Raw genomic sequence first — 23,054 nt, forward strand, 5'->3', positions numbered from 1 at the left:
ATATGGACCCTTAAATGACTCACAAATCAGAAAAATCTAATTTAAGCATGGTTTGACTAATTTCACTGGTGATCATCACAAATGTTTCAAACTCACATCTGTTGAACATTATGTATGTGTTGTCCAAATTTTGATTGTGTGTTTTCAGTTAAATACCTTAAAACATGTCAGCATTTTAACGAAGGAGATAAGCAAACATTCTAAAGGAAGCATTCTTATCAGATAATTCTGCACTGTTTACACACACAACTTGCTAGAATGATGTTAATCATTTTCGTTCTGGTACTTTAATTACCATCCCTGTAACACAGCCCCATCTTGAGAAATTACTCCTCTGCACTTATCTTGCAAAAGACAAAGATTCTAGCCTAACTAGAAATGTAGATGGCCTCCCCATACTGGCTTGTTTTTCTCCCAGTATCTTTTGTCTCTCTCTTTTTTTGTTTGTATGGCAAAAGGACAGAAGGTAATTCTCAGGCTCTTGGTCTGAGGCCTACAATTGATTGAAGCAAACATGGGTAAAATTTCTAAACCCTCAGTTAAACTATTTTTCTAATATACATTTTTTTCTTTTGAGGAAGAGTCTCACTTTGTAGACCAGGCTGGAGTGCAGTAGCACAATCTGGGCTCACTGCAACTTTCACCTTTGAGGCTCAAGTGATTCTCCTGCCTCAGTCTCCCAAGTAGCTGGGATTACAGGCACACACCATGATGCCCAGTCAATTTTTTTTTTTTTTTTTTTTTTAGTAGAGACAAGGTTTCACTGGGTTGGCCAGGCTGGCCTCAAACTCCTAACCTCAAGAGATTCACACACCTCGGCCTCCCAAAGTGCTGGGATTACAGGTATGAGCCACCATGCCCGGCTCTAATACATTTTTGAAATTGCCATGTAAACTTCTACTTGCTAAAACTAAACTACAGATTACACTACTATTCAACAATTACTTGTTAGTCATCCATTTCCTGTGAATTATAATGAATTTAGGTACTTGGTATGAACTGAGTCGTGACCCTCCCCGCTTCAAAATTCATTAGCTGAAACCCTAACTCTCAATGTGACTGATTTGTAGGTAAGTATTTTGTAAGGTAACTAAGGTTAAATGAGATTATATGGTTATGACCTGGATCCCAAGCACTGATAGCCTCATTAAAACGGTAAGAATTTTTTCTCTTTTGCCATGTGAGGGCATGGAGAAGTCTGTGCTGTCCTCAAGCCAACAAAAAAGCCCTCACCAGAAAGTAACTTTCCTGGCACTTTGATCTTGAACTTCTCAGCCAGAACTATGAGAAAGAAATTTCTCTTGTGTAAGTCATCTAATCTGATATTTTGTTATGGAAACCAGAACAGACAAATACGATACTGAAATTGTATCTATATTTAAAATATGATTGGTTGATATTATGACAAAGTAGTATTAATTTTAGTTCAAACTCTTCTAACATTTTAAGATTTGAAAAAAAGATAATTATTCAATATAGACAGCTGATATGTCTTCTAGCTCTTCTCAAATATCATTCTAAGGGCTGTTCCCTTACTCTGTTTATTATCAAACATATATATTACTTGAACTCTAATGTCAGAACATCTCCTTTCTAATTCATGAGGGCTTTCCAAAGATTTAATAAGTACTGACTAGGCAACAGAAATATTATAAGCTTTAAACAAGAATAATTAGAATAAACTGTCATTACAATTTTTTTAACACTGAATATAATTTTATGAATTGTTTAGATTTCAATCTTGTAAATATATTAAAATGTAATACATCAGATTGTAATGTTTTGTGTTAATTCTTTAAACTTATAGGACTCTAAGTGTCCATTATTTTCCAAAACAATGCTTCACTTGTAATTATCATGGCTAAGTATTTGGGGCCCAACCTTACAATGCAAAACAATTCTTTAGATTTTGTAGGCAATGTGGGGAGAAAGCTCTTATTTTTAACTCTACATTAGCAGAAACTTTCCTGCAATTCTGAACTATAAAGCATATTATTGCATGATTCAGAAAAAAAAAAAGCAAAATCAATTGTCCTTTGACATCTTAAATTGATGTGTTTGTGAGAAACACAGTCAATGGCTGAATAAAATGATGAACATTATCTAACAGTATTATAGATTTAAACCTGGCTCACAATGCTCATTCTAAACACGGACAACAGATTGTACTGAATCAACCCTTGCACCTCCCTCAAATCAGCAGTAATATTTATTCCCATCTCTAATGAGAGTTTAGATTATTTTACATCTCTTTCAAGATTTTAGAACTTTCAAATAATGTTCATTCTGTGGAGGAACCTGGCAGACACCACCTTTACTAAGTGATCAAATTCAACATCACTATGAATGAGTCATGTCAACATCTTCTATCTTCTGACGTGATACAGTGAGAAGGGAGAAGCATCACTTCTGTCTTACACTTGCCAAAAACATATTCCCTGAAATGTATGCATTAAGAAGAAACATGAGATGGGCCCAGATTGTGGGATACTCTACCCAATTATGGGTCAAGAATGACAATGAAAGACTAAGGAACTAGCCCAGATGGGAAAAGTCTAAGGAAACAGGACAGATGAAAGGTGCGATATTGAACTGGTTCCTGTCAGAAACAAGTATCTAATACTTCATTAGAACAACTGGCAAATTTTGAATATATGTTGTTAATTAGTAAATAGTATCATACCAATGTTAATTTCCTAGCTTAAATAATTGCTGCAGTCACATACGATATTACTATTTGGAAAAGCTGGATTAGAGAATAGCACTTTGAAACTTATTTAAAAGTTCGAAATTAGTTCAAAATAAAAAAGTTTAAAAGTGTAAAACTTTACCACTTTGATCTCATTATACAGATGAGAATATCAAAACTTATCATTTCAGGGCTGTGTTAAAAATAATGAGAAAATTGCTTCTTTAACCTGGAGTTTCTGCTTACTGATCTTTCTACCATACAAAGCTTCCTTCAATATAGTTCTTAGAAAACTCTGCCCTATTTTCTAAGAAGATAATTTGTTTTTGCTTTGATTTGAGGATTGTATTAAAAAGATAGAAGATCACAGAGGTTGCACCAGGTGTCCGCATGCAAGCTTCTGTTCTTGGATCTGTGAGTTCCTTCCTCTGTGGGAACCACCTCCACAGCTGTTGGTTAGCTGTGGAATTTACCGCTTTCCATTGCCATAGGGTTGCCTGCTTGGCTTATCAACCAGACTGTGAATTTTATGAAGGAGTGTACTTTTTAATGTTTCTATTTAGCACATTATCAATCACAGTATAAGTATGTGACAAATATTTGAAGGAGAAAGGAGAGAGAGAAAAAGAAGAAGAAAGAAAACACAGGGTAGGTTTAACAGCATGAAAAAGAGATTTTCTTGGATACAATGTTAAGCATGTTTGTAAAAACTAGTGTTTGTCTCAGGTAATCAACCTAAGACATATAATCAATATAAATCATACAAAAATGATGAGGACCCAATTTTTCCCAATATAGTCCTTGCCTACATATGCTCAACCCAGCCAAGGCTCAGTGACTGTCCTGCTGCTTATCTAATTCTGTCGTGTATCCTAGTGAGTCATGGAGGGCTGCAGATCCTGTGACTCTGTATCTATGAGCAATGCACATAAAGCTTGTCCAAAGAATAACAGTGCACTTTGCAGAGAAAGAACTCAATCATCATTTCACTTTATATCTTGTCCTTTGCACCAAAAACCTCAATAGAAATACAATGTTAAAACACAACTAATACACAATTTGCCAGACCGAGGCGGGCAGATCACCTGAGGTCAGGAATTTGAGACCAGCCCGACCAACATGGCAAACTCCTCTTCTCTACTAAAAATACAAAAATTAGCCAGACATGATGGTACATGCCTGTAGTCCCAGATACTGGGGAGGCTGAGGCAGAATTGCTTGAACCAGAGGCGAAGGCTGCAGTGAGCTGAGGTTACGTTACTGCACCCCATCCTGGGTAACAGAACAAGACTCCATCTCAAAACAACAAGAACAACAGCAGCAAAAAAACTAATATAGACTGCATTTGAACATGTTTGCTGTTTTCATCACAAAATAGGAGGCAAGTAGATTGCATATAAATACAAACATGTTTAAAAAGACAGTACATGATTTTGATCAGCATACATAGACTATCAGGAAACGTGGAGCCCAATCTAGAGTATCGAGCTGGGCTATAATCAGACATATAACTGAAAGTCTTCCACTCTGTCCAACTTTTACCTGCATAGTTAAAGCCTTTTGTAATTATAACCTTCATTTCTAAACTAAGACGTCTTTTTTAAAAGAAACAGCCATATTAAGCTGAATAAATCATGGGTTTCTGCATTTTAGTGGAACATTCTAACACAGGTTATTTTTAAAATGGTAAGAATAAAGAAAATAACAATTTATTTGTTTATTGGCGTATTATAAGAGCTAAATATAACTGCCAAGAAGTATTTCTAAAAATCTGAACTTATTTACATCTCACAGAGCTGATCCATGCCCAAATTCCTTTTGAAATCACCAAGAACTCCACACTTCTATCAGCAAACTAACAAAGAACAAGCGCCTTTACAAATTAACTCTGGTTATAAAGTTATTATGAAAATGATGCTTCTATTCATTCCAATTAAAAAAACGAAAAACAAAAACTGTCTTTGTTTTCTCATAAGAGTTGACCTGGCCCTAGGCAATCTACACTTTCAGCGGACACTCTTCCTGTTTTTCTTTTCCCAAAAAAATCTATAACCTGTAAATGTTACTATGATGACTATGCTGTTCCCTGCTCATACTTGGCATCCATTATTTATCTTTTCCGTATCTAATATAAAAATTTCCCAGTTAAGGAATCTAATTTGTAACCCAAGTTTTTTAAAATAAACACAACCTATTTTCAACATGAAACTTTCTCTTTTGGAACTCTGAATGCATCTTTAGATATCAGGAGGCAGGTGATTTCTTGGTCAGAGATACTGCTGAGGTAAAATTAAATGCATTGAAAATGCTCACCAACACTTCCAAGTAAGCTTAAATTTAAAGCAAAGCCAATCCTGCAAACAGCATTTCTATGTATTTGATTTCTAGTGGGGTAATAGGTATAAATTTTCCCTGAATGAGTTGGGAAGAAAGGGGAGTAGCAAGAGTGATGTTAACAGCTAGGGAAGCAACTGTGGAAGAGGCACGAAGCTCACATTTCAGTGAAAGTAACGGCCTAAGGCACAGCAATCGGCTGGCAGCCCATTACAGTTAGGAAAGATGAAAAACACTTAATACCTGGAATAGAGGCTGAGCGGTTTGGTAGACAATTCTTTTTTTTTTTTCCTCAGATAGTTAGGGGACATCAAGTGAGTAAAAGACTGGGCTGAAAAAAATGCAGTGCGATACAATAAAATGGGTGGAAACTGTGACCTCCTACTGTAAATAGCCAGGGGAGGGGTGATATGAAGTGAAAAGGAGAAAAGAAAGGATCCTCCCCACTTCATTTTTTCCATATAAAAACAAGAAAATGGGCATGATGGTAATTAAGATATACATGTAAGGAAAAGGGCACTGTTATTCTTTAAAACAGAACTCACACACCATTTACTAAACTGGCTAGCCATATGCGGAAAACAGAAACTGGACCCCTTCCTGACATCTTACACTAAAATTAACTCCAGATGGATTAAAGACTTAAACATAACAACATAAAAACGCTAGAAGACCTAACAAGACCTAACAACATAAAAACCCTAGAAGAAAACCTTCAGGACGTAGGCATAGGCAAAGACTTCATGACTAAAACACCAAAGCATTGGCAACAAAAGCCAAAATAGACAAACAGGATCTAACTAAACTCCAGAGCTTCTGTATAGTAAAATGACAATCATTAGAGTGAACTGGCAACCAACAGAATGGGAAAAAATTTTTGCAATCTACCCATCTGACAAAGGGCTAATATCCAGAATCTATAAAGAATTGAAGCAGATTTACAAGAAAAAAACAAACAAACCCATTGAAAAGTGGGCTAAGGATATGAACAGACACTTTTCAAAAGAAGACATATATGAGGCCAAAAAACATGAAAAAACGTTCATCATCACTGGTCATTAGAGAAATGCAAATCAAAACCTCATTGAGATACCATCTCACGCCAGTTAGAATGGTGATCATTAAAAAATCTGGAGACAACAGATGCTGGAGAGGATGGGGAGAAATAGGAACACTTTTACACTGTTATTAGGAGTGTAAATTAGTTCAACCATTGTGGAAGACAGTGTGGTGATTCCTCAAGGACCTAGAAATAGAAATTCGATTTGACCCAGCAATCCCATTACTGGGTATATATCCAAAGGATTATAAATCGTTCCATTATAAAGACACATGCACATGTATGTTCACTGTGGCACTGTTTATAATAGCAAAGACCTGGAACCAACCTAAATGCCCATCAATGATAGATCGGACAAGGAAAATGTGGCACATATACACCATGGAATGTTACACGGCCATAAAAAACGATGAGTTCACGTCCTTTGTAGGGACATGGATGAATCTGGAAACCTTCATTTTCAGCAAACTGACACAAGAACAGAAAATCAAACACTGCATGCTCTCTCTCATAGGTGGGTGTTAAACAGTGAAAAACACATGGACATAGGGAGGGGAGAATCACACACTGAGGTCTGTTGGAGGGGAATAGTGGAGGGACAGTGAGGGGTGGGGAGTTTGGGGAGGGATAACATGGGGAGAAATGCCAGATATAGGTGACAGGGTTGTGGAGGCAGCAAACCACATTGTCATGTATGTACCTATGCAACAATCATGCATGATCTGTACATATACCCCAGAACCTAAAGTACAATTAAATATAAATATAAATATATATATATAAAATAAAATAAAATGACAAGAAAAAAAAAAACTGAGACTAACATCCAAGGACTCCTTCTTTAAGTCTATACATTTAGAGTCAGCAGTTTATCAATTTTTTGACAAGCAAATGATGGAAAGCTAATGATACAGGCTGTACCATCGGAGTCTAGCACAGTCCAGAAGTCTGTGCCCCAGTGACTCCTGAGTAAGGGTTCTAGAAGCATTCCTGGTCTCATTCAACAGACTCTTTTACTTTGGTCTTGGATTATCATATGTAAAAACCAACTCAGTAAATTACCTAAAATAATAAGCTTGAAAGCCATATTGTAGCCTCATTTTCTCCATTGTCTTAATGGCCAAATTTTATTCACTGCAGAGTCATTTAATTGATCTTGCTGGTCATCTACCATTAATATGGACTCCAAATCTGAAAGTCTAAAAAAACTCACAGACATAATTTCTCTAACATCTGAAGTTTCTCTTTAAAGATTGAATTTTTTACCCACTAATTGTATCTCTGCCATAGTTTAATCATATGTAAATAATTTTTAAAAGCTGCATTGTTAAGCACTGCCAAAACAGACATTCCTATAATTAACTGGAATAAATATAAACACTATTAGAACATAAAATAATGCCAGCTTTCATCTGAGGAATCACACAGATAACATGTGACATATAACAAAACAGATGATCCATAACTAAGTTAATTTATAATTAATATGTAGTGAAATATAAAATATAATAATGTCCAGAGTAATTGAATGTCATAAATAATTTAATTGGATTTATTCAGTAACAGGATTGAATTGTAGATATCATTTTTCTATTTTAGAGATTAGAAAACTAAACCTTAATGATATTAGGCAACTTGCCCCTAGTTCTACAACTGGTAGAAAGTGGCAGAGCAAGAATATAAAACTGATGTCAATTTGACACACAGTGTACTTATCCGTTATGTGATCAAGTTAAGGTATAAAATGTATCAAAGTCATCATTTATATTTTCCAAATTACCCAAGTAGCTAGATTTGTGTTAGGATGACTAAGAGTGTGACCATCTAACTAGCCTAGGTTGAAAAGCACTGAATAATTACATTCTTTCTTTTCTTTCTATGATTATCTGCCCAGCTATTTCTCCACATCTTCTTCTATAATTTTTAGTTCTTTCTGTCCTATAAACATTTCCGGGTATAGACATCATCTCCCAAACTGAAAAAAGAAAAAAGTATCTATTTTATTTACCCAAGTAATAAAAACATGTACTTAAGTCAAAGTTTTTGTTATATTTCTGCTTATTCAGACCACCAAACTATTTAAATGGAAAGAATCATTTCATCATCTCAAATATAAAATCTATAGTACTCAAGTTCTCTGCCACTTTTTTCCAAGGATATATGAAAATTGTTCTTGTAAGGTCTTGCATTTGTCTCTCTTGTCTATAAATTCTCTCTCCATCTCAAATTATTTTACAGACCTTTTTTCCCTGTATTTTAGTCAATTAAAAGATTTATTTTAAAAATTAAATCCATTTCTATCCTGGATATTTTTCTATGAAAGGCGATACTGAACTCCCGATACACAGCATGCAAAAGATAAAAACAAACTAACTTTTCTGTCATATAAAAATAAGTGACCTTCTTTGATTAGTTGAAAGGGAAGTACATATTTCTTGTTACCTAATCAAGACACCACATGATTTCTCTTACAAACAAAAGACCTTTGCCCAATAACTTTGTATGCCTATGGAATTTAAGTAACATGGGGACATACCTCTTCATAATTTTAAATTGACTTGTAGGCGTTATATGGAATAAGCATTCTGAATTATTATGTGAAGGTTATGAAATTCAGAAGAAGGGCATTCAAATTTTAAAACTATATTGATTTTTTAAATGTCAACTTCACTCAAGCAGCTCCATTTAATACCAAATTAAATGGCATTTAGTTTAAAAACAGTTTTGTTGCTTTTAGAAAATTTTACATTGTCACAAAATATGATTTTACTTAATAACTATTACTTTATTTTATACATTACTTGAATATTGTAGATCTGTCCATTGAAGAATGTTTGACGACTTTGTTCAATGTACATTAAAAATGAATGAAATTAAGAGCTAGTTTCCTAATCAAATCCTAATCATTACAGTTACTCCTCTTGATTTCTTTGTAAGAAAACAAGTAACGAGAGTGAGACAGAATTTTAACACACACACACACACACACACACACATATATATAGTATATAAGATTGTGTTACTGTTAGAATGGCCATAAAAAATATATTTGTACACAAAACACCTTTGTGTTTACATAAGCTTAGGTAGGAAAATGCTATGACTGGGCCAAAAAACTAATAAAAATCCTAATTCACATCCCTAGAAAACTTAAACTTATTAACATCCTTTTGTTTACAAGGCAGCAAAAGTCAGTATTTGTAAAATATAGAGACAAAAGAAATAATACATATAATACAGATTAACGTGATTGACGTAGATGCTCATCAACAAAAATAATTTTCACTCTTCCTTTAGGTGTTCTAAATGAAAAAAGGACCCATGGAGTAAATCACCAAGACTATTCCTCTATCTTTTAAAGTTGAAGAACTGATTTATAGATAAACTCATTAGTTAGCTAAGCTTCATTTTACCAGGAAGACACACATAAAACTGACAGAGTGAAGTGTAAAAATACAGAGGCACAGATTTCTTGCTAAAATTCCCTACTTAGAAAACCTTCACCAGTACCAGTACCAAACTGAAAAATTCAGTACACATTTACAAATATTAAAATAATTGAACCTGAAGTAAACTAGGAACTGGGAACATGATATGACAATGGCAGAGAAAAGGGCAGGCTTTCTAGAAGCACCTTTTGGTTCAGGAAGCTCTCCAGTGAAAATCTCAAATATTCAGACAGAAGGAAATCACGAAAAAAGAAAATGTCTATCCAGCTAACACTCGGACACCCAATAAATGTGCCATGACCTGCCCATCACTTGTCTAATATCATTTCTAACTGATTTCTGTCCACAATCATTTTTAATCCAAAGCAAAAGTTTTAAAGCAAGCTAAAACAAACACACACAAACACAGAGGCAGGGCTATCAAAACAAGATTGCTAAGAAATGTGGATTGGAATTGTTCATAGTTTAGAAACATTAGGCTCAATAGTTTCATGTTGCAGTTTTTCCACTCCAAGTATCAGGGAAGGATACCTAAGTATTAATGTTAGTATGGACACCATTTTCATAATACCCCAAAAGCAGCAGCCGAAACCAACTGGCTCTAAGAGCATACTACTCTTCATTTATTATGAATAGTCTTGCTCTACTTTGGTAATGAAGGCTTTATCAGTGTGTTTTGACGATAGTAAACTAGGCCTCTGTAGAATCCTCATCTGTTTTTAGAAATGAAGCATCATTCACTAAGATAAGGCTTTACTGTACTGAATATAATACCTCGATTACAACTTCACAGTGGCTATAGCCAAAGATTTTCATCAACTTTTTCACAGAAATGATGTCATGTGTTTACCATCCCCACAGAAGAAAAAAATAGCAGTTTTCATCCAACCACAGACGTGCACAATAATCAATTATGACTTTGAAAGGTCACATACCCTACCTTTCCTACATAGAGGGGGTCTGAACCCATGTATTCCTCCAGAACAAAGAACTGATTCCACACCCAGCTGCGCTTGGTCCGGGACCTCCCTGTTTGGAAATAGGGCTTCGATCTGGACCTTGAGAGTTCTGCTTGACTCATCCCAGAAAAACACAGGAAAAGAGCTATTAGCTGCAGAAAATGGCAGAACTCCACTTTGCCCAACTTCATCTTTTTTTTTTCTTTCTTTTTCCTGTGTAAGAAAAAAACCTTGACAAGAGAAAAGGCACAGTTCCAGTTGGCTTAGTAGCTCTTGCCTCCGGCAGGGTGTCAGCTGGAAGTCCAGAGATAATAATTTGTAGAGTATAGGATTGGAAGAGGTCACCACTGCTGAATAGCCTTCGCCAAAGAATGGTGTAATAGGTACCTATCGGAACAGAGAGGAGCGGGTATCAGGAACCAAAACATATAATAACATTTAACATTCATTTGCTAACTTACTATTGATCTTAAGAATATACAAATTTCCTAAGATTATACAAATATCATTATTTGTATAATTATTAAAATATTAATTATACACCTATAAAACCATAATAAACACTGGTATATTTGTGAATTATCTAAATACAGCTGGTGCAGAATTATCTTCATTTCATAACCCAAATTTAAAATATCATTTTTCTTCTAGGGCATTTTATTTGAGCATATGGTTTATTTTACACAAATGTGGCAGTGTCATTTTAAAAATCATTTTAATATAGCCCTATTTTTTTTCTTTTATATTACAGCGATTTTCATTCGCTGGTATTAGAATGTGAAAGCAAAGCAACTCGAAGCAGAAATTTAACCAAATGGGAAGGACATATGCTGGTTTAAATCTATGAAACTGTAAAGAGAAATAAAGTATGAGGTGATTCAAAACTGGTTGATTGATTCTGAGTCACAGAACACCAGCTGTTTGACGTGTTCTGATTTGATTGTGATCAGCTGAAAAGCTCAGTAGTTTCCATTTTCCACCCTTCGAACTTATTGTCATGTATGCTGTGTAGCATGTTAGATTATGCTATTGCAATGAGATTATTTGCTATTTTACAATTATTTATTGAGCATCTTGCAGCATGAGCTGTGCATAGTAGGGCCTCCCTCTACAAACATTTACAGAATTGAGTTATATTGATCAACAGAAGAGTGAGAAAACTCAGCTGTATTTGTGAGGCCCATTCATTGTTCGCATGCATCCAGGAGGTGCTTTAGCAGCAGCATGGAAAAACACTTTTATTCTAATGTCTATTTATTTCAGTTACAGAATTCTGATTATGCAAGAGATATAAAATCAGTTACAAAACCAACTTTCAAACACACCCCTAAAACACAGAGGAATGAGAATTTATGACAAAGTGCTCACTTAAATCACCATGTTGCACTTTGGTTTATGAATTCATTTTCCTTCCTATAAATAAATCAACAATAGAATGATTAAGGCAAAGAAGTATCATTTGCCTACTTCTGTTTTTTTTCTGAGGATGAGGATAAAAACATAATTTTGAGAACATAAAGCCAAAAGATGCTTCCCTATTAAAGCAGAAAATGAACTATCCCGAGCTTTTCAGTCCCTTCTGTTAGAAGAGAATCTGTTATACAATAAAAAAATTTTCATCAAATTTCTTAAAAAAATACTATAGTAGTAGGAGAAATGTGAAAGAGATATATAAATATATACAAATTTATCAAATATTTTAAATAGTTCACACAACTAGAATAAACGGGTTGCAATGACTGTGCAATGAACTGCTAAAATGAATGCATACATTTAAAATATATATCAATAAAGTTGTTATATTCCAGAGGGCATTTAAGAAAGATCCAATGTTCATCTAATTACTGTATGCTAAGAACCACCAGAGTGGTAACTCTTACTAGAGCACATTAACTGCAGCCTGTGCACAGAACACAATCTCCCCAAATCCAGATAGCTTAACCTAGGATGAAAAATAAGTTTATTCCATTTAGAAACCACACCAGAGGGCCAGTCGTTCTAGACTTTGAATCATAAAGTACAAGCAACTTGGGATCATGCCTTAATGTTCCAATGTAGGTGCCTTAATTAAGTTGAAAATTTATTGTAGGTAGGTCTGACTAACCCACCTGAAAGGCACGCTTCCTATCATTTGAAACGGCAGGTAGGTGCTTAAACTTTGAACAGCATGTGGTGCACCAGTGTAGGGATGAGTCCAGTGATGAGATGAGAATTGTGAGGAGTGGTCTTAAGTAAGAATGACTGACTGTATGGGAAGGGGCAAAGTCACGGAGCTTCTTCCTTCATCTAGTGGCAAACCAGTGTCCTGGGGATGGGGAGGGATGGCTTAGAGTTGTGGTCAGATGGCTGAGACAAGCATGTGAAGCCTGTAGCCACAGGACGGTTCCTGTTTCACTACTCTCCCTTCTCAAGAGAATGAAATATCTCTTAAAGATGATGACAGAAACACTTTGACTCCTGAGAATATATATTTTTAGATGCAATAGAGCAAAATTATATTATGTAGGCTACTTTATGAATTGAGTGGATATGGTAACATTGTTTCAGGGTGACAATACATCCAACTCATAAAAAACTAAACAGCAAATGAACTTTTGGAATTCAACATTTGAGGAGTCAGTTACCAGTGAAGACTATGGGTGTCTGTATCAGATAAAGATTCAAATTCTGGGCCTGTCTTAACTACATAATCTTGGATAAGTTACATTCTAAAAAGTTCCAGAGATAAAGCCTTAAGTCTCTCATCTAAAAAACAAAGACCACAATAACAGCATCTACTTCACAGGATTAAATGAGTAAATCATGAGATACCAATAATAGTGCCTTGCAATCAAAAAGGAATTTTTAAAAAGCTGTTGGGATTGTTATCATATGTTTTAGTTTGAAACTGGCTACGTTAAAGTTAGGTTATGGGTTGATGTTAATTTTCATTGTAATGTCATCTATGTTAAAATATTTTAGACAACTCTTACACCAAGTGAAAGCATTTTGATAGTTATAGTTGGTTCCAGAGAACCATATGGTCATAAATCAAAAAATTAAGATGAATACAAAGGAACCATAGTAATATATATATAATATTTATATATATATCATATTTATATATATATAAGAAATATATATATACTTTTTTTAAAGGCATGCCTTCTGTAAATTTTTAGAAATCAAACACAAATATCAGAACTGTGGAAATTTGAGTTCACTCGGTGTTCACTGATGAGGAACAAAACACGCAGCCTGGACTGGGGATAAGATCACTGGACTCTTTGTCCTACAAGCCCCAACACTTGCTGTATGACCTTGGATCGCTCTGGGATTTTATTTTCCACATTTGCAAAATGAAGGAGCTGAGCTAAATTGTAAAGTTTTTTTTTTTCAGGTCTTACTTTTCTACTTTTTGACAATTATACAAAATTGCTTTTGTTAACTCTTTTAAAGCTGTGATAACATACATATTGTTAATAATTAAAGATGATGGGGGCCAGGTGCAGTGGCTCAAGCTTGTAATCCCAGCACTTTGGGAGGCCAAGGCAGGCAGATCACATGGTCAGGAGATTAAGACCATCCTGGCTAACTCAGTGAAACTCTGTCTCTACTAAAAATACAAAAAAAAATGAGCCAGGTGTGGTGGCGCAGGCCTGCAGTCCCAACTACTCGAAAGGTTGAGGCGGGAGAATTGCGTGAACCCAAGAGGCAGAGGTTACAGTGAGCTGAGATCATGCTACTGCCTTCCAGCCTGGGTGACAGAGTGAGACTCTGTCTCAAAAAAAAAGGTAATGGGTAGAGAAATTTAAGAAAGTTATAGGAATGTAAAAGAAACATTTGGCCTGCTTATAAAATGAGCATTCACTTTAATGAGAGATGTGTAATGTACTCTTGTTGCTCTTGAAGATTATTTCTCTTCCATTCAACAAGACTAGGGATTTATCAAATTAGCTAGAACACATAAAAGAAGGGAGTTACAGAACATGTCATGGGTGATATTATAGTCATTGAGATAATATCTGTGAGGGGAAGATACTTGATAATTGTGTAACTCATTTAAACCTAGGATTTTTAAAAGCAGCTAGTATAAACATAAACCTTGATGAAGAGGAAGATCCACCCTCTAGTTGTACCTGTAGTATCCAGGACCGAAGTAGGCACATTATTGACATTTGGAAATTATTTACACAATGCTCATTTTCATTATGATCAACCTCATTTTTAATATGAAAAGTTAACTGTATAACAAATCAAGATACAAATTCCTTGGTAAGTCAACCATGTTTATAAATCACAATCACTTTCAAAACAATTCCATGATATTTCTCTGCAGTCTTTGAAATATTTGCCAGCCTCTTGAGCCAAATTGTTTCTACCTTGCTCCAAGGTCTACAAAGAGTGCACAAGGATATTTAATTGGCATTGTGTATATTATTAGGGGATGAAATTTTCTTTCTTTGAGATCAATGTCTCTGTCATACCCTCTGTGGAGTGCACTTGGAAAATCAGAAAGTAGTGTGTGAACCATTGTGATCTGAACTGAGGACGTTTCATAATGTGTTCCCCAGTATATTTGGCAGTAACCAACTCTGCCAGGAACACACGCCCTCTATAGCCACGGACAAGTTGCATGGCCACAGGTCAGGTGCCACCTTTACTTATCAATCTTCTACAAATATTTATCTTCCTTTTCAATCAAAATCAAATCTCATTTTCAAGAGAAAGGCAAGTATACCTGCTCAACCGATTTCATTCTGTCCTGAGCTGGGTATCATGAAAGAAGTAAGGACTCTGAAGCATTATTTTTAAGAAACCTACAGTTCTTTGTGGTTATCAAACAAAAGTAACCAAAACTTAAACTTGAGATTTTTTTTATTACATTTAAATGAACTTGAATACAGAATCAGTAACAAAATGTTGACTTTTCACAAAGGATTAAATATTGCCTCACAAATCTGTGCCCTAGAGCAAAAACACTGCATCCCTGTTTAGAATTCCATGATGCTTATCTTTTCTCTTTCTTCCACCTCCTTTCCCATCTGAGTTTTTCATATATAGGAGTTAGGAAGAGGATTCACATGAGGAAAAAATGAGTAGTCTGCACCCATGCATGTGGTTTGAAGAGCTGACTTCTTCACTATTACTAGTTCTTTTGCACAGGAAAAAAAAAATATATATATATATACACACACACACACACACACACACACATATATATAATATAGTTTGATACATATAATATATATATACATACATACACGTGTATGTGTGTGTATGTGTGTCTGTGTGTGTGTGTGTTGGTATATAGTTGAAGGAATGTCTACAGATCTGTATAAACTTTTGGACAGTAACAATATGGAAGAAGATGGAACATTTTCGAGAAGAAAAACAAGAGGAACAGGTTATATCTGAAGAGAGAATGGAACAGGAGTAAATCACAGATGTCTGAAAGAGTAGTGGTGATGGCTACTGGATGAATGATTAATCTGAAATGGACAAAAACAATCTGAGGAAGATTTAAAATGTTTTTGTTTACTCTGATGTTTTAAGGCTAAAAATTTTAAAAAATATATAATATTTTGCCATGTTTTTTAAATGGAAATATATGAAAATCACTACAAGTAGTATTGTGATGAGCATAACAACCCACAATCATCAGGTTATAAAATAAAACACTGGATTCACATCAGAGTATAAAACAGTGAAAAATATATTCTGAATGGACCGAAGCAAAAAGAAAAAAAGAGGTGAAAATCCCTTAAGCAGCATTTAGTAAATCAACATCATTTATTAGATATGAAATCTCTTTATCATGCTACCATTTTGTTCCAAGTATTTTTGTTCAACTAAATGTCACTGTATTAGTTCCAAGTAGATTGTTTAACATCCATTTAACCTTAATAGCTAATGTTATTTTTACCAAAACAAATTCATTACTATAAAGTTTTCTTGGAATTTCTACTCCACTTCACATCTCTAGGAAACCACTTTTAACAGATCAAATGACTCTTAATCAAATGTTTTTCTCATACTTAAAAACAATGATTAAAGGTCCTTTCATGCCAAAAAATATATTGTTATGCATCAGCATATCAATTGCTAATCAGCAAAACTGCAAATCTTCCAGAACCTGTTCCATTTAAAGTCACCATGCTAAAACCATAACAAATATCTATCATATTCAGCCATTGCACATTAACATATTGCCACAAGAGTAGTTTTAAAACACATCTAATTGCCAATTAATTTATATGTGTTAGACTGCTTTTCTAAAAAGTGCACAGTGCTGTACGCTTTCTAGAAATAATGTGTGCTATAATATATAACTATCAGTTATACTAAAAGGAAAGAGACGACTATTTTTGGTTTCATGGCACTTAAAGTTGAACTGGAATGTGTTTGTTGCAGTCCAATATAAATAAGCAATGGCTTATCACAATTAAAGACCATATTCCACCAAAGTTTTTCTAAATTCTAGGCAAGGAGCAGCTGCTCATGCTCTCTGTTGTCTGGAGACTGCCTCAGATGCAGGTCTTCTGAAACTGTTTTGAAATATACTTAATGTATACCACACTAACACCTAACTTACTGTCAATTGACAATACTGACTTAAAGAAGTTATGCCTCTCTTTTAAAAATTGGTATAGTTTATGACTAGGTGGAGCATGATAATCCAAAAATAAATTCAATTATTTGCATTTTCTAGAAAAACAATTGTAGGAATGACATTTGAGGACTGTCAGTGCAATTAATAGAATAATCCACAAGAATCAAAAAAATCCATAACGGTTGACTGACAAACACTTCCAGAATCTAATGATATTCCCTGAGACATTTTGTTGGCTGACCTATGAAAGGTAATAGTACAAGAAATCACAGTTGGAATAGTAGCAACAAAATAGAAAAAATCTTGTTGACCTACTGGGAGGAAACTGTCATTTCCAAGACTCTTTTAAGGTTGAACTACATGTAGACAGCAGCATGTGTTAATGAATCTTTAAGTAGGGTGAAAGATGTACATGTTTAAACGTGGCAATGACACCATTCCACAGTGAGGGATCTATGTAAGACATTACCATTGTTTTAAGACCAACCTTCTATTTAATAGTTTTGGTTTTTTGTTTGTTTGTTTTTGTATAGTCTGGGAAAATGAATCTGTTTCTTTTTAGGTATTCCTTGGGTATTTAATGGTTTTATTTAAATTCAATGAAGAGACTGCCTCCTGATTCATCCAGTGTCTTCTCTGAAGAATTTCATTTGCCCTTGTGCCCCCAGGACAACCACCACCTGTTACCACTGAGGTCTTTCCTGTGATTTATCTCAGTCCACAAAGTTAAAGTAGTCTGCTTTGTGTAAAGGACAGTACTTATTCATTGCTGCTTTTGCCTGTTTTTAATGTAGAACTCCTTAATACATTTTTGGGAATGCCAAAGGGGAAAAAAATACATTCTAATCTTCTCCCATTCGTGACTGAGCAGATGTCAGAATACAACACTAGAGAGAAAATAGTCCGGGACAGAGAGTGTTTTCAGAGCTGTAGCCACACTTTATTGTGCACCACAACATTACTAGCCACACTAGTCAGGACAACATCTAAGAGGTAGATAAAGAGGATGCCATTTCAATACTGAAGAATATAACAGTTTGGTTTCATTAGGGTTCATGTTAAAGGAAAAACATTTTAAAATCCTCGAATTCTGCTGCTCCTTAAGTTTGAAGACTCCCAAAGTGGTAGAACCACAGACTGATGACATATTTGAACTGCAACAGACATGAGAAAAAACAAAGCAGCCCTTTCTTTACTATGAATGAAATAGAAATCTACAGATTCCCAGTGAAATGCCCAAGATCACATAGCTAGGTACTGATCCAATATCCATTGCATAACTAGATGAAATGAGTATTTTAAAGTATTTGTTAAAAATTACTCATCTGGTAATGAGTGCTTTTGCAATGTGTGATCTTTAGAACTTACCGTCTTTCCTAAAAGCCAAACAAAGTAGATGTGATTGTACTTAAATTTTTATATGACCATGAGTTTAAATTTCCTAAGTAGGTAATGGTAACCATAATTACCATTCAGAAGTGCAGAGAGTACAGAGTAAGAAGAAAGCGTGAAAAAACCTATTGTCTAGAGTTGTATGTTTCTATCCTACAAAAAAAAAAAAAGAAGAAGAGTTAGCTGTTCCCAAATTTAAAATTGCCTTTTCCCTTCGAAACAACTCTAGAATCCAAAAATAACTTTCTACTAAATAATGACACTAGGTAGCTAACTATTTCCACTGAAATTTGAATAATATCCCATTGAACATTTTATTAATAGGGTACCAACTCAGGACAACATCTTAGGATATAAAACTGTACATATGGGGCCATTTTGTTTGGAAAAATAAGTATCATTCCTATTGCACTCTTTTGGTTTGTGACATAAGTCCTATATTTTGAGATAACTCTTTGCTCCTGAAATTCCCATTATAATCATCCAAGGATTAATGTTGCTGTCTTCAATTTCCAGTATAGTAATATGCTAGCATTAATTTGTTTCATCTGTATACCAGTTAAAATTTAACATTACATTCAATAATTTTAATTTTGATGAAAGAACCCTCTCTTTTGTACTTAAAAGGTATAATTTTTTACATTTTAATTAGTGAGGCTAGGGACTCTCTGTGATATGTGACTTCTCACGTAAAGAAACTGTGATCAAATCCATTAGCTCCCTGGGCCAGATAACATTACAACCACAGACCACAACCTCCTACTGTTAACTGGCCTAAATATGCAGGCAGGGGCCCTGGAAATGAATCACATAGCCTGTAGTGTGCATCTGGTTATCAAACATAGAAAGAAAACTTCTCAAAGTAGATTACAGATTCAATTTCAACTAAGCACAACCTTTGCCATGAGTGAAAGGAATTTTAGAAAAGGGGAAACAATCGTTTATAATTAACTAGGAGGAGATTTTGTAAATTTAAAAGTAAACAAAGTAACAAGGCACAATCTGAGTTATTTACATAACAACAAATAGTAAAATTATATTCAGAGATTTTTATAATTTATTCTTACAAGAAATCTTAGCTGTATCAACTTTAATTTTTAATTTACCCTTTTATTTACCTTGTGCCAGGTAGGATTTATGTGACTTCAAAAAAAGTCATCATGTTTCAGTAAACACTTTGCAAAATAGCAGAAAAGAGATTCTATCAGAATGAAAATCTATACTATATCTGAAATGAATATATGGACAGATGTCTGCATATTCATTTGCACTGGTAATTTTATCTGTGAGACTTGCAGAATAACAAGGGGGAAGTGCTTGCAGGGGTATCTTTCTGCAGAACCAGCAAATCCCCAGAGGAGGCACTCGTGTACTGCTGGTTACAGCTAGATATGCTTTGCTTGTCAGAGGCTGGGGAGATGGTCACACACGAGACTCTGATCACATGTCTTCTTTCCTTGTCCTCAGCTCCCCTTTATCACCCCACCAAGTAGCAACTGATTCCTTCATCTGAAGAAGAAAAAGCTTCCATCTCAATCCCTTTGCAATCAACTAATGCATGTTAGTTATTTTAGAAGTTCCTGAAACTTCCAATTTAAGCTAAAGCTTTGAAGCCTTCCAATCAAGTAAAAGTCATTTGTGTGTGTGTGTAAGAGAGAGAGAGCTGTGATGTGATACAAGCTATTAAAGCAATAAATGTAAACCCTTATAAAATCGAGAAAGATTGGAATTACTCAGCAATAAATATCCACAGCAAAGAACAGATTGTGAGTTTAATATTTTGTAAAGAATTTCTGAAATATTTGCCAAAAATGTATTTGCTCAACACAAAAATGTAGTGATTTCCTCATATCAATATACATTCTGAGGAGTTTAGATCAGCTTTACCATCAAAAAAAAAAAAAATTGCTGAATAACAGGGAAACCAGTAAAGAAACAGTGCCCGAGGAGACAGTCATTTGATTTTTAGGCCGAGAAAGGCTGAACAGTGGCCAGCTCCGCGTGCTCTCCACCCTCTCTTCTTCATTGGACACTAAACACTAGAGTCAATTCAAGGGTAAATTGCAGTAATATAGATGCTTTACAATTATCCTTAAGTAAGAAAGGGAAAAGCTCTGTGCTATTAAATCAATAAAAGTAGACTTAAGAAGAGTTGTGAGTCTGTCAAGTGATTGTTAACACAATTCTAATGACCTCTTGCAGCCCTTAATTACAATAATATCTCACGTTGTAAGTGTACAATGCCCTTTTATTAAAGCTGCAAACCTTAATAGCTTTTAGCAGGGTGACAGTCTATGCTACTGATTATTGTTTTCTTTATTTTTCTGTCCTCAGACTCAGCTAGCTTTCCCAGATAAGACTATTAACGTTGGATGTTACCTAATTGCTCTGCTATCCCACTCCATATTAAACACTAACACAGAAGCAAGACTTCCACAAAGTTGCCAGTCTGCCTACCTGCCTCAATTATTTGGCATTTTAATTGCTACTGTTCCAAATAACCTTAAAAATAAAGAAAAGGATTCTTCATGCATTTCCCCTTGACATATACTAACATGAAAATATCTTAGGTAAAACAAAGTCTAACTAGTTCTTTAGGAAAGAAGTAATTTTTGGTGAGTTACTGAAAGCTTCAAATGCAACTGTTTTTCTTAGCTCTTTTCTCCCCTAACAATTTGCCTTTATAAAACACTCTTAAAACTACTTAGATATTGTGTCTATTCAAACTTTCCTTTAGAAAAAAGGCTGCTACTGCTCTTAAACTCTCTAAATACACATTTTTGTGAGGTGTTATCTGCTTTTAAAAATACATACTTGTCACTTGGCAAGGGCCATATACTAACAAGTCACATTTTTCTCTTTTTTTTATATAAAGTTCTGTTTACTCCTCTATGAAAAATGATCTGAACATCTGTCTGGTGGTTACAGAAATTATGAGGACAAGTCTTACTTAAAGGTCTCACTTAATAAACGATCTAATAGATTCAAGATATTTATTGCAAAGCAGAAGATGTTATAAGTACATTTCTGGTTCAATTTGCAGATCTCCAAAGCCTTAATACACCCCATCCTTGACGGTTTCTCAATAGTTTGCCATGTGCCCAGTGCTGGTGAACTCATTGCCAATCATTACTCACCTGAGCTACGACATTTAAGAAATCCGTAGGGTTAACGATCTAAAACGTCAAACGGTATAGAATAACGGATCTTTTTCTCATTAATCCACACTGGAAGGTTGAATACCAGCAACTAGCAGTGTACCATGTGCACCCATGAAGAAGTCCACCAAGCATTTAGAGAAGCAGGGCGCCCTTTTCCCAGCGCACACTTAAAGAGGTACAGCCAGGCGGAAGGAACGCAGGATGCAGATGAACCAGATCAGGAGAATACTAATTACAGGGGGGGAAAGCAAAGCACCCCGAGGTGAGCTCCACCTTCACGAAAGGTAAAAGGTGTCTAACGCGGATGGTTCAAAGGACTCCTGCCCACAGCGGCGCGTACCCCTCCCAGCCTCAGACCTCTGCAGAACCCGGCGGCACAGCCGGCGCGGAGTTGTGCCCCCAGCAGTCCGAGGTTGAGGGAGGAGCCTGCGTGCGTTCCTCTCGGAGGAGAGTGCTCCAGCCTGCCCATGTTGGCCGCTGCACCTGGAGAGTGCCGGGATTCGCTCTTACCCTCAACTACTACTCCTCCCGTCACACCTGGTGTCTGTCAGCACCGGCTTTTCGGGCCAAACGCCCCCGGCTCCGTCCACACGCCTGTCCTGCCTCGCAGAGCCACATCTCACGGCAACACGCAGTAACTTGGGGACGCCCAGGGAAACTCCGCACAGACACCCCCGCCCGCTCTCCGCTCACTGATTAGTCCTGCTTCCAAAGGCGCACGGCAAGGGCGCACCTCTGCCCGGCGGCGCCTCCCTAGCCCCGCGCAGGCAGCCACACTCACCTGGGGCCTCTCTGCCCTCCCCGCGCCGTCAGACGCCAGGGACCCGGGCGTGTGCATTCGAAAGGACGTGGGCTCGGCTGCCGGGCGCTCGCGGGCTTTGAGGGACCCAGTGCGCGCAGCTCCGCGCGTGGGGCAGACTGGAGGCACCGGCTCGGCACCCGCTCGGGCCCGCCCGGCACGGGTTCCTCCTCCAATCACAGCCCACTCCGCGGCGCGCGGGGACCCTGCCCCGGCCTCGGGCGCCCTGGGCCCGTAGCTTCCGCGCGCAGCGAGGGGCCCCTCCGGCTCTCCCCGTTGGCGGAGACGCAGGGTCCGGAGCCAGCGGGAGCGCGCGGCGGCCGGAGAGAGGGCGAGAGGGCGCGCGGGAGAGGAGGAGAGAGCGCGCCGGGGCCGGGGCCGGAGGTAGGGGAAGAGGGCGGCGGGGGTGGGAGGCGGGCGCCGGCTGTCTGCGCCGTCGGAGGCCGGCCCGGGGAGCCACTGAGACTTCCGCGCCTCCCGGAGACCCGGCGGGGGCTACTGGAAAAGAACGCGAAGAAGACGGAGCCGCTCGGCCGCCACGCGCGCTCACACACACGCGCGCACCCTCGCGCACCCTCCTCCACCTCCCGCCTGACAGATCTGTACGGATGGATTCCTT

General features: G+C 36.7%; 1 protein-coding gene across 2 annotated transcripts in view; it reads right to left on the reverse strand.

Moving 5' to 3' along the window:
* Nucleotides 1-22,494, reverse strand: part of CDH7 (cadherin 7) — a 137,210-nt gene extending 114,716 nt beyond the window's left edge. Inside the window, exons 1-2 of one of the 2 annotated variants that reach the window (XM_012465385.3) lie at nt 22,418-22,494; nt 10,473-10,878 (exon numbers count right to left, since the gene is read on the reverse strand). In XM_012465385.3, coding sequence (XP_012320808.1) covers nt 10,473-10,682 — 210 coding nt within the window. In that variant the 5' untranslated portion in view covers nt 10,683-10,878; nt 22,418-22,494. Of the gene's footprint in view, nt 1-10,472; nt 10,879-21,612; nt 21,948-22,417 lie in introns of those variants that run through there. The other variant, XM_012465386.3, reaches the window with a different exon arrangement.
* Nucleotides 22,495-23,054: the final 560 nt, after the last annotated feature.

Source organism: Aotus nancymaae, unplaced genomic scaffold, assembly GCF_030222135.1.
Source record: "Aotus nancymaae isolate 86718 unplaced genomic scaffold, 86718_ANA_hifiasm-v0.15.2.pri h1tg000020l, whole genome shotgun sequence".
In the NCBI taxonomy this organism is placed as follows: domain Eukaryota; kingdom Metazoa; phylum Chordata; class Mammalia; order Primates; family Aotidae; genus Aotus; species Aotus nancymaae.